This window comes from Gymnoscopelus braueri, assembly GCF_963280865.1.
Source record: "Gymnoscopelus braueri genome assembly, chromosome: 1".
NCBI classification, from domain to species: domain Eukaryota; kingdom Metazoa; phylum Chordata; class Actinopteri; order Myctophiformes; family Myctophidae; genus Gymnoscopelus; species Gymnoscopelus braueri.
In genome coordinates, this window is record NC_137603.1 from 23,305,727 (window position 1) to 23,318,155 (window position 12,429).

At 37.9% G+C, this 12,429-nt stretch overlaps 2 protein-coding genes across 5 annotated transcripts in view; one reads left to right on the forward strand and one right to left on the reverse strand.

Moving 5' to 3' along the window:
- LOC308093438 (mixed lineage kinase domain-like protein) overlaps positions 1-12,429 on the reverse strand; it is a 12,502-nt gene continuing 73 nt past the window's right edge. Inside the window, exons 1-13 of one of the 4 annotated variants that reach the window (XM_080439775.1) lie at positions 12,374-12,429; positions 8,907-9,205; positions 8,540-8,730; positions 8,092-8,145; positions 7,315-7,480; positions 6,996-7,096; positions 6,654-6,792; positions 6,153-6,237; positions 5,737-5,885; positions 5,219-5,268; positions 4,971-5,114; positions 4,200-4,267; positions 1-66 (exon numbers count right to left, since the gene is read on the reverse strand). The exon at positions 12,374-12,429 is cut by the window's right edge and continues 73 nt beyond it. In XM_080439775.1, coding sequence (XP_080295901.1) covers positions 61-66; positions 4,200-4,267; positions 4,971-5,114; positions 5,219-5,268; positions 5,737-5,885; positions 6,153-6,237; positions 6,654-6,792; positions 6,996-7,096; positions 7,315-7,480; positions 8,092-8,145; positions 8,540-8,730; positions 8,907-9,196 — 1,443 coding nt within the window. In that variant the 5' untranslated portion in view covers positions 9,197-9,205; positions 12,374-12,429 and the 3' untranslated portion in view covers positions 1-60. Of the gene's footprint in view, positions 67-3,832; positions 4,268-4,970; positions 5,115-5,218; positions 5,269-5,736; positions 5,886-6,152; positions 6,238-6,653; positions 6,793-6,995; positions 7,097-7,314; positions 7,481-8,091; positions 8,146-8,539; positions 8,744-8,906; positions 9,206-9,910; positions 9,956-12,373 lie in introns of those variants that run through there. The other 3 variants (XM_080439773.1, XM_080439774.1, XM_080439776.1) reach the window with 3 other exon arrangements.
- LOC308093427 (receptor-interacting serine/threonine-protein kinase 3-like) overlaps positions 11,585-12,429 on the forward strand; it is a 19,895-nt gene continuing 19,050 nt past the window's right edge. Inside the window, exon 1 of the mRNA XM_080439762.1 lies at positions 11,585-11,927. The gene's annotated coding sequence lies outside the window, so the exon portion shown is untranslated. The remainder of the gene's footprint in view (positions 11,928-12,429) is intronic.

Genomic DNA, 12,429 nt, shown 5'->3' on the forward strand with positions numbered 1-12,429 from the left:
GCATAACCTGTGCAGAACCTCCACCACGTCTGTCGTTTCCTCCGCCCATGCTGGATGTCTTCATTCCTGTGATTTACATTTTCCAAGAAAAGTTGCTGTCAGTAATTATCATGCGACATATTTGTGTGAAGTCACACTTGCATAACAATAATTAGGAGGACCGTGTTGCCTACCCAGGCCTATGAAATTTGGAAGGCGGTCAATTGGAAGATAACCTGTGATGTCTAACTGATACATCTTGATCACATGACCCCAGGCCCAGAGATAATGTGGACTGATTTGTGTGTGTGTGTGTTTTGGACAAAATCTGTAGGAGTAGTTGCACATTGTGTTTTGAGGAAAACGCAAAATGGGGGAAAATCTAGTTTGGCACAAATGGCCGGGGCATAAATGGAGAGTTGTCTCACGATCCATGCAAGGAAAGTAGATTTTGATTGTCCGACCAATATGGTTCAAAAGTTATGGGCCAAAACATGATGTGGGCTGTTATACCTATTTTGTAAGTGCAGATTTTTCCTTTTATTTTCATCTACGTTTAGAATCGGCATTGATCAAAGTTTAGTGAGTTGAGTGCGCCTACACCGCCTGGCCATTGAAGTACTTATTTTTCAATAACCATAAGGAAAATCTCTATATAAATAACAAATAAAGTGGTAAATTACGATATCAAAATGTATTTAAAGAAGCCTTCTGTGTGTCAAATAGTAGAAAAACGTCCCACTATTTTCTTGCACGGGGAGTGACTACACCCCCCCTCCCCCCTCAACTACTCATAAGACAAGATGGGCAAAACACAACTGCTGACACGCAAGGGTTCATTTTACCAGGTCTTGATTTTGTAAATCAGCGCTCCCACAGTTGCAACTGCTCCAAATCCACCATATATTAGCTGGGGGTATTCCATGAAGTTTTCCATTTCCTACCAGGAATTAAATTAGTAACCATCTAAGTTTTACCATCTAAGTTTTACCGTTTTACTCATGAGGCAAAAACAAGGCAGGCATGCAGGAGAACAACTCTCCCACATACAGAAAACCAGAGCCACTGAGAGACGGCCTAATCTCAACCCTATCATGCCCTGAACATTGACCCCTCGTAAATTTATGCCTTACATCACAGTGTCACCAAAGTCAGAAAAATAATAATCTACTACCTCATTGTACAGTAGATCTGCTATTTTTTATTTTTATTTTTTAAAGTGAATGTGGTGAAGTGTGGGTTTTATAAATACTGAACCAATGAAAAGTATGAACAAGAGCTTGTGACTAAATAATAACTACATTGGATCAATTGGAACACAGGTTCTTTTTTTCTATTTCCTGAAAAGTAACGGTTTCAGACATAAGGTTTCCATCCGACAGCGACAATATTGTATGACATCATTTTACTTTTGTTATCAGCAACAGAAATAAAGTTGCACACACAAAAATGTTATTTAATTGGAGTGTTGGCCTGAGATAAACCTTTTTTGATGCCTATTGATGCCTTGGGGAAATAGTAGATCTACAAGCTCACAACGCATCACAATGCGACAAGTTGTGGGCTTGTAGATCTTTTCCCTATTTTAGTTTAGCACAAATAATTGCGATCAGGCTATTATGTAAAAAATTATGACATAGCACCAACAGCAGTGAGAATGACACACATGAGAGGAGGTGCAGGTAAGAATGAATCAACAACCAAACCGATATAAATAGCAATAAAGATCAAATAAAATATTATGAAATACTGTACTGAGCTTTTGATTTAATTTGATTTATTCAATTGCTTGCAACCAACATACACAGGTTAGAAAGACAATCTAGGATAAATAAAACACAGTAAAGTCATAGACTTATTTCCACTGTGGTCCCCCTTACACAAATCAACAGTATAACAATATATCTGCACTGGATCTCTGAATGAGTTAACATATCTGTCAGGTGGATACATTGTATGTCCAAAACCGTAACTTTTCATCAAATGGAAAAAATAACCTGTGATCCGACTTCCGACACATCCATTGTAGTTATGAGTTACTCACAAGCTCTTTGGTTTAATATGTATTAAACCCAAAGACACACTTAACCACTTCCAATTTTTGCTACTATTTCTAAAGAATTTGTCCAAAACTCACCCAAATTGGTACACCTTAATCTCTGTAGTCATGTGATCAAGATGTAACTGTCAGATTTGTCAGATTCCTTTCCGATTGGCTACGATTTCAAAGTTTGCGGGAGGGGCCCGTTTTGCAGAAAATTCCATGTTACAGTAGGACATTACTGTAATTATAATTATTTTCCCAGCAATGAGTAGTATAAATAATAACTATGTCTTGTCAGTAATAATATTACCCTTACTCAAAAAAAGTACTTGTTAAATTTGCACACCCCTGGTCGAACTGTGGGTCATGCAAAGTGTGATTTGCATGTTGTCAGGATTTAGATTTGGTCAGGAGTAAGGCTGGGGCTACACCAGACGCCAGTGGTTCTCAAAGTCGGGTCCAGGGACCACTCAGGTTTCTTTGAGAGGGTTCCAAATGGACCCTTACAGGTCTGAAATTGTGAGAGTGTACACATCACGGTGGCATGATACCATTGTTTAATACTCAGCTTAATTTGCACAATGATATTCACAGATATATGAGTTATGTTATACATAAATGGTCATGTATTGAACATATGCCCCTGTTCATAGTTCTCCTTAAAAATAATGGTGTTAAATTGATGATAGGCCATATATCAACATGTATTTCAATGGGCCATGTACAACAAGAGAATTTACATATTGTATAGGAAACACGTATTAGAGAAATTTCCCATGTTAACAAAACAGCAGGAGATTTTGATTGACCTTACTTGACTTTATTTGTTTATTTAGACGGGACAATGCACATTAATGAACATTCAATACATGAACATGAATTAAATCAGCCGAACATGATCTCAAGTAAACATGCTGAATTTAGCTAGAAACTCAATTCCATCCGCAGTCCCCACATGTAAAAACACTACAATTAAAACTAAAACGTCTAAAGAAAAGACTAAAACTAAATGAAATTTTATTCAAAAGACTATGACTAAAACTAAATCAAAATGTGCTGTCAAAATGAACACTGGTGCCAGGTACAGTGTCTCTGTTCCTGTGGATAAAATCTCACACTGGAGGAGGAGCCAGTCCATGTAGACACTTGTAAACACAGCAGAGACTTTTAAAAGCCTTAAAATAATCAAAACTTAAAAAAGTGATGTTTTTCCAAAATGCTACAGTGATGGTATGAGTTTGGTTTCTTGTCTAAGATCTTGATGGCTCTCTTGAAAAGTTGTTAAATTGGTTGCAGGACTGGCACCAGCAAACGACCAGTTTATGAAACAATATTCAATGCGCAATAAAATCAAGCAGTGGAGATATGACATGACATTATGCCTTAAAGGGCAAGACCACTTTGGTAGAGGTTTGGGTTGTGCAGTTACCTTGCCATGATGTAACTCCAAAGGTGGACAAGAAATCTAAAATAATTGCTCCAGTGATTAGGAATTGATAATTCAAAATATCCTCCTCATTGACTTACATTGTACGCTGAAACAGCTCTCAAAGCTGTCTTTTAGCACGTAAACGAACGCAAACAAAGTTGATTAAGACAATATAGAACATCACCAAACCCAGTACTGTTTGTTTATTTCATGAAAATGTTAACTTCCTGGACTGGATCCGTGGATCCGGATCCAGATCTTCAAATAGTAAAATCAACAGGAAGTTTAATTTTTTATAAAAACAACAAACAGTACTGGGTTTGGTGATGCTCTATATTGTCTGAATCAACTTTGTTTGTGTTCGTTTACGTGCTAACAGAGTGACTTTGAGAGCTGTTTCAGCATACAATGTAGGTCAATGAGGAGCATATTTTGATTTATCAATATCTAATCAATGGAGCAAATATTTTTGATTTCTTGTCCACCTTTGGAGTTACATCATGGCAAGGTAACTACACAACCCAAACCTCTACCAAAGTGGTCTTGCCCTTTAAGGATGTTTAAACTAAAATAGTATACACTGTATACTATTTTAGTTTAAAACATCCTTAAGGACAATAAGCCTGTATACTAAATACAGGCTAATTGTTCTCTCAGCAATGAGACTTTTAAATCCTGAACCAGGACATGCATCCATGTATATCCATGCATCCATGCATAAACCACTTGCTAGTGCATCTGATCCACCTCCAGCTGTTCCACCATCAGCTCCATCTCCATCACCTCCACCACCATGAGTAGCTTATCCACCAGCTCTGTCGAATAGAGACAAATATCACTTTGTGGAATATTTATAGCTACACAGAAAGGGGTGCACTGCAATGGTGACCAAAGGGGTAAGGTGTCAAACTTTCAGCGGGCGGACCACATACAGGTTGAGAAACAAAACCAAAAGTGACCATTTATTTATATAGCTGCTCTGACGCCACCCTCTCTGTTCCTGTCTCCTCCTCGCCTTGTTGTGTAAACAGCATAATAATAAATGGCAGTTCTCTCGCCACTCTTGCTTTGCATAAACTATGTTAGTCAGACACGTTATTCTGACCGTTATTCTCGGCCATTGAGTAGCCAAGCTGGGACTGTTTGCACTGCTGTGGTTCAAAATGCTGTCCAAGAAGAGAAAAGTTGACATAAAGGTCGCTTTTTCTGTTGCAAAGGAATTCAACATCAAACGACACAATAGGATGTCACAGGGAATGCAGCAGTACACAGAACGCAAATGTTAAAAGAGCTTGAAGCAATGCTGAAAATGCAACAATCCATGTTCACCAGAAGTCGGGAGACTCATGATCATCGGGAGATAGAACAACAGCAAAACAGCCTCTAACAAGCATAGGCCCAATTTGGAAGACACAATATGAATTACTTTTCTGAAGCATTTAGAGACTGACTTGTGATTCGTATCACACACACAGGTTCAATCCTTCCTTTCACATTTTCTAAGCCAAACAGAATTACCTCCAGCTGTTGGCCTGTGGAAACCGTCATATTCACGACAGGCATTGATCAGTTCTCTCAGCTGTTCAGGGCAGTCCTCAGGAAGTGGCTCAACTTGTTTGTCCTCACACACTCTCTTATGGATCTCTTTATATGTGGAACAATCTGTTATGAGAGAAGTGGTTATAACACATGAAACAATATGGTTCAGGCAATTGTGTAAATTGTTAAGTGTGCAAAAAATGTACAGTCTGAATCAGGTCACGCACCATCAAAGGGTTTCTTACGGGTGGCAATTTCCCACAGGACAATTCCGAGACTGGAAACAATTAAAGAAATACACTTTGGGATGGTTCATTCACTCACTCATTACAATTATTGCTATTACAGTTATTACTACAGTGCCAATTATAGACAATTTGGTATTTAGTAGACGCTCTTAACCAGAGCGACTTAGAATGAGCAAGGTAAACACATACAGTACATTAAAGGCAGAGCGACAGTGTACTGTAGTGCCTCAGTAAACTATCACAGGTAAACCGAGAACTTAATCGAGAGCATCAGTTTAAACAATATAGTATCAAAATAATAAGCTGTACATTGAACTATAGGATACCAAGTAAACAATGAACCTAGCATCTGTCTAAATAACATATCTATAACAATATTACAGTTGATTATCCCATTTCTTATGCTGTTGTTGTTTTTTTGTTTTGTTTTTTGTACAGACTTTGTTATGAAGGTGCTATGTAAAACATATTTATACATTGTTATTAGCTGTTGTTACCTATACATCTCATGTGCCTTGCAGTATGGCTCATTGACATTCCCCAGCTGCTCAGGTGATTGGTATTTCAAGGAGATATTTCTTTGGTCCTCACGATTTTCTGTCCTTCCCAAGGATGTCGCTGTTTTTGACAACTCAAAGCCACCCAGCTATAGTCACAAAACAAACAACCAATGAAGGATATCAATACAAAATAGAATAGAATATCTACCACATACAATTTGTACCTGTAGGTAAGCTAAGATTGCTGAATAGAAAACAAAACTCAATAAGGATTACTTATCTCAAAATGTGACATTTAAAATATCATAATGAATTTCTAAAGTACCGCAAACAAAACATTAATGTAAGAAAATACAACAAATATCTTCATAGCAACAAATATGAAATATGCTTTATATTTGACCCCCTCATACCTTAACTCTGTACCCTCCATCTACCAGGAACTTGTAGCTGTTGAGATTCCCATGAACTTTAGATTTGTCTTCTGTTTGATGTAATCTAGGAGGAAATAGTAGGCGTCAGTGTAAATCATCAGAACCAAAGTGACATTTAAAAGGTGTGGAAGCTGTCTGGACACTTAAGCCTAATTTATGCTCTGTTGCACCAAAAATACCAGACCTACAAGCTCACAACGCGTTATGACCTTGTAGGTCAGTTATGTTGCCACTGTCACGCGACAAAGTATAAATTGGGACAACCTGTGCAGTGTACATACAGTATCACTAGGTCCCTTTTTGGTATCTCTGATCTCTGAATTATTATTATTATTATTATTAGTAGTAGTAGTATTATTAGTATTATTAGTATCTATAGTATAGTATTTATTTCTGAACATAAAATGCAACCTACCCTGTCAACCCACCAAGTGAGATTCTTGTTCATACAACTTATTCTGAAACAAATTGTTTTGTTACCTGTAGAGGCCTTGTGCAGCATCCAAACACATGCGAGCTTTCCTGCCCCAAGGTAGCTCTTCACGCGGTGTGTCCAACACTTGTCTGAGACTTCCCTTCTCACAGTACTCCATAACTATGAGGTAGTCTGAGTTAGGTCCTACAGGTAGGCAGAAGGACACCACATAAGACATTGGGGACAAGATATTGTGATCCTGGGCTAGGTTTGACTAAAGCATTTAGAACACCAAACCGTGTTGTTCTAGTGCTACAGTAAGTAGAAAAATAAAGCAGCAGAGACAAGGTTTCAATAATTATGGAGCCTAGTACTTCTCAACAAATAAAATTATAACGCTTACTCACCGTTCTCACTCGGGACACAGATGCCAAACATTCGCAGTATGGTTGGTGCTTCAAAGCGCTCCATGGTTTGAATCTCCCTGTTGAATGTTTTCCTCACCTGACTTTTAAGGAGATAATAGAGATGCCTGGCTGTTAACACCAATGCATTCCTTGTTGTTCAGCTCACAGGCTCATAAGAACTCAAAAATGTAATTTGGGTGATATATATATTTTGTTGTTGCCTTTGGTATCCAACCTCGGGAAATGATGAATGCTGGGTGATATATCATACTGTATATTATAGTATAAGCATCTTATCAATTAAAAGTCTGCCACAAACCTTGGATCAGTGGTCATTGAAGATTTGTATCTTTTGATGGCCACAGTCGTTTTATTGTATTTTCCCCTGTAGACTTCTGAGGTGGGAGTGTCCTTGAAGAGCTTTCTATCACTCAACTCCTCAGGTTTAATCTCTCGGATTTGAGGAATGGCACTGGTCTTTTGTACTGTTGATGGCACAACCGAAGGGGCACAGGAAGTATTACATAATTTTGTGTGGCAGGTGTCATCAAAAACACAGTGGCATATTCCGAAAATAATCTCACACATATAAATCTATAAATCCTTTTGCACAAACTCATTTATCTACTTTGATATTTGATCCCACTGATCTCATAATTTATCTCATTTATCATGGTTGGTCAATGATCTTGATTAAAAGTTTGAATATTTCCAGTAATTTTATATTTACTGCAGTCACTGGGTCTTAATTTCTTTTCTTCTTTTTTTTGGGGGGGGGGGAAGGGGGGATTCAAAAACGTATATACAGCTACATGAAGCATTTTGACCTCAATGTCTACCAAACAAATAATTGTATTACTAACTACAATTAGTTACAAACTACTATTGGCAATGCGACTTGTTTTGAGCTTGTAAATCAGGTATTTTTGCTACTTTTGAATTTGAATCCTGAAAAGTAACAGTTTCCACCTGACAGCGACGATATTTAAAGTGTTATAGTTGTATGGTTTAAATTGTTATAGTGTATAGTAGACAAACCATAACATGCATTATATTGAATGAGATGTGGCAACTGACATTAAAGTTGTTTACTTACTGTTTTCAATCATTTGTTTGATGACATCCTGGTTCTCCAATATAAGTTGAAGCACTGTGAAATACATCCGATATTAAAGCCAATCACACAATACTAACTTCATAAAGTCTATACAGCCTCAATTTGATCATTAGACAATGGACCTGATGTATACTCTTTCACTTACGTAGGAGATCAAATCTGTACACTGTGTAGAATAACCCAACCACTTCCTACCAGTGAACCCTGCTGATTTAGTCATGCTCTATGAAGTCTATAATGTTTGCAAAATCAGGAATGTTAAATCAAAATGGTGGATTTCAGGCATGGAGTTTGACATGACACGCTCTCTCATTCAATGTGAAAAAGAATAAGGCCTGTAAACATTGGGCTCAAGGTACGATTATAGAGTTCTTGCTAAACAATTTTGATATGTAAAAGATCACAAGGACCCCCACCCTCTTCTCACTTTTCTGCAGCTCTGCATGATCCTTCTTCCTGTCTTCTTCATCCTGTTCCCGCCGAGAAGCTGCTTCGAACAGCTTGGCCACTTTATGATTGTGGTCCACCTGCAGAGCCACCTTCAGCACCTTGAATGCGTCGTTGAGACGCTCGTTCATAATCCCAAACTCATCCCCCTTCATGACCTGCAGCAAGGAACTAAATAGAGATACTATCATTGACATTGTATATATATAATTGACATTGTATATTTGACATTGTGTCTTCTTGTTATCTGACTTAGTTCACCTTGTTTCTTTCTTTATTCTCTACCCTTACGACTTTCTTTCTTAACTGCAAAATGCAAAATGAGCTGAAATAAATAATTCACTCACGCTTTTATACGTGTAAACGTCTGACGTGACAGCAAATGTGACGATGGAATTGATTTGTTTTTTTCCAAAAGCTTTGCAGCATTCTCCAGTATGGTTTTGAGGTTCTTGAGGACCTTCTTCACCTTCTTATCATCTCCCATTTGCTCGGTTTCCAGCACCAGTTCGTTGAGGCCATCCACGCGGTCGACCAGACGCTTGCACTGTCTCTTGTTGGATTGGACCTCCTTATAGAGAGAGTGGAGTGCTGATACCAGTGATCCTATGGGCTTGATGAGGCCTATGTATTCCATGACTGAAAACTGAAGACACATGAGAGAAGGGAGAATACAGTAGGTTGAAATGTGACAGACAAAATTAAGTAATTCCAGCTGAAATGCACCCCGTTGAACTGAACTGAATTTAATTTTACTGGACTGGGCTTGAATGGAACGGAATGAATTTGATTGGATTTAGTTGGAGCGGTGCAAACTAGGGAAGTGTAAAAATGTAAAGCATCAGCTGATCGTACACTTAGGTTTCTCCGCTGTATATATATATCCGCTGTATATTATATTTGTATACAACTAGTCCTGGAAAAGACGCGCTGTGATTGGCCAGTAGTCAGGAAGCTTGCCTTCTCCAAAATGGCACCCGAGATACAGACGGCTCAGAGCCGGAGGAGGCATCTACCTTTATATGTCTATGCTTAGACTCCAATGTATTCCACGGCTGCAGTATGGCTCCCAGCCAAACTGCAGAACTGCAAAATGACGTGGATGTCCCTACCTTCTATTTATATACCTTTTTTACTTTTGGTACCTTAAGTTTTAAATTTTTTATTTCAATGCCAATACTTTTGTACTTTTACTACTTGTACTAGTACATTTTGGATTCTGGAGTTTTACTTGTAACTCTTTGCAGTATTGATACTTTTTCCACAACTCTGAACAGGAAATAGGAAGAGGAAAGCGTATAACTTTTAATGAAAACACATCGACGTCAGAGAACGTAAGGAGATAATTTACCTTGTAATGCTGTTACCAGACTCGTAGTTTTTCCACCCAGGTCACGCTGTGTTATTACAGTGAATGTAGAGCCCGGCTCATACTAGGATATGACGTATGTATGTGTAGGCAGAAGAATACAGCAGCTGCAGTGTGTGTGTGTGTGTGTGTGTGTGTGTGTGTGTGTGTGTGTGTGTGTGTGTGTGTGTGTGTGTGTGTGTGTGTGTGTGTGTGTGTGTGTGTGTGTGTGTGTGTGTGTGTGTGTGTGTGTGTGTGTGTGTGTGTGTGTGTGTGTGTGTTTGTGTCTAGCTAAAATGAAACTGAAAGTGTCTTCTCCAAAAGGAATGGCAGGAATGGCAGGCCTAATATTATTAATGCATTTGGCTATGAGCAATAAACTGCAGACATTATATTGCCTTTTGTTAGGCTATTCAATATTTGTTTAAATGTTTTGAATTAATAATTACTTATGCTAATGTTTTGAGACATATTGTCTTTTATTACTACACAATAGTAAATAAATAATTCTATACAATAAATAAAATGCAATATATGTTTTAAATAACTGATATATATGGACTCTTAGTGATTATAAGTTTTGCCATAATCATGTAGCTCTACAACAGAGGCACGGACATGACAGCAATGGTACATAAAATTGTTTTTAAAATAAATAGATATATAATTATTATTTTTTAATCATTTTCGGCCATTCGCTATTCGGTTTTCGGCCAAGTTTTTCCTATATTCGGTATTCGGTTTCGGCCAAGAATTTTTCATTCGGTGCATCCCAAGTATTTCTACATTGCAGTAATGATACTTTTACTTAAGTTAAAAATGTGAATACCTTTTCCACCACTGCTTCTCCTGGTCATCAGTTATTACTCAACTACAAATGAAAGTTGCTCATTTAAAAATGTACTTGACTTAAAGTAGGTTAGGTACTAGAGTAATTGCTTTTAAGTATTCTAAGTAGCCTACATGCTTTTGAAAGCAGTTAAGTATTCAAAATGTAAGTACAAGTACATTGTAATATTAATGCATTGCTGTATTGTTTTCACAATGCTTTTGTTACTCTTTGAAACCATCTATGAATGCACTGATCTGCTTGTAAAACCACTAGCTACACAAAGCCTACCAAAACACCTGTAAAATGCAACCAAATCAACAAAAAAAGAAAGTCATGTATCTTTTAATTTTTAAAAGTCAAAATTACAATATTTGTCCTTGGAATGTTGTATAGTGAAAGTTATGAGTTTAAAAAACTGTCCACCACTGTAATACCACCATAATATGCAGACAGTACACATTACTGTTCTGCAGTCAGTAACTGACAACTCTCTGGAAAGAATGAACAGGCAGTGGTGGACAGTAACTAAGTACTCTGTACAAGTACTGCACTTCAGTACATATTTGAGGAATCTTTACTTTACTGGATTATTTTAAATTTTCAGTACTTTTACTTCTACTCCACTACATCTCAGGCAAATATTGTAGGCTAAGGCTACTTTTTTACTCCACTGCAATAGTAACGAAGGATACGACGCCTATAGCACGAAAGCACTTATTACATTTGGGCACAATGCCAGTGTGACGTCACAGCAATAGCGTGACTCACGCCTCTAGTTATAAGTCAAGTCATCCTTTTCCTCGAGGCTCTGCTCAGCTACCAGAATAGAAGAGACAGTGCAACTACCAGCATAGAAGAGACGCACACCAATCGCTCTCTATGTCAGACCAATAGAAGAATATTCTAAAGATAGACCCGGTCGGAATACCAGATATTTCCAGTCATATGAGGCATTAAGCTCGGAACCTTACACACTCCGATCTTTACCAGAAGATCGACCTATAGGCTGGACCTACACACCCAGGTCTCCCCAGAAGAATACTGGGCTACTCTCATCCTACCATCGTGAGCTCAAAGGTTAATCCCTCGCCCTCCCTGGGTCTCCATCCTGAGATCCACTGGACCACTACTCCTACCTCCATCACCGAGGTTCAAAGTGACGTGCTGCCTCGCTCACACCATCGTAAGGTACCGTTAGGACAGACTACATCGTACAACACAATATCCTTCCTAACAACAATCATTTGAAAACTTTAGTTACTAGTTACTTGGTAGATTTGTATTATTATTACAAAACATGCATTGACCACTTTATCCCTATTACTTCGGCTATTTTCAAAAGATTTGTATACATTTTGAACACTTGTGAAATAGGACATTTTGCATAATGAGTACTTTTACTTTTGGTACCAATTAAGTACATTTCTATGCCAATACTTTTGTACTTTTACTACTTGTACTAGTACATTTTGAATTCCAGAGTTTTACTACAACCCCAACCTACAAGTTGTAAACTCTACTTTGCAGTATTGATACTTTTTCCACAACTGTGAACGGGAAATAGGAAGAGGAAATTAGCATATAACTTTTAATGAAAACACATCGACATCAGAGAATGTAAGGAGATCATTTACCTTGTAATGCTGTTACCAGACTCCTAGTTTTTCCACCCAGGTCACGCTGTGTTACT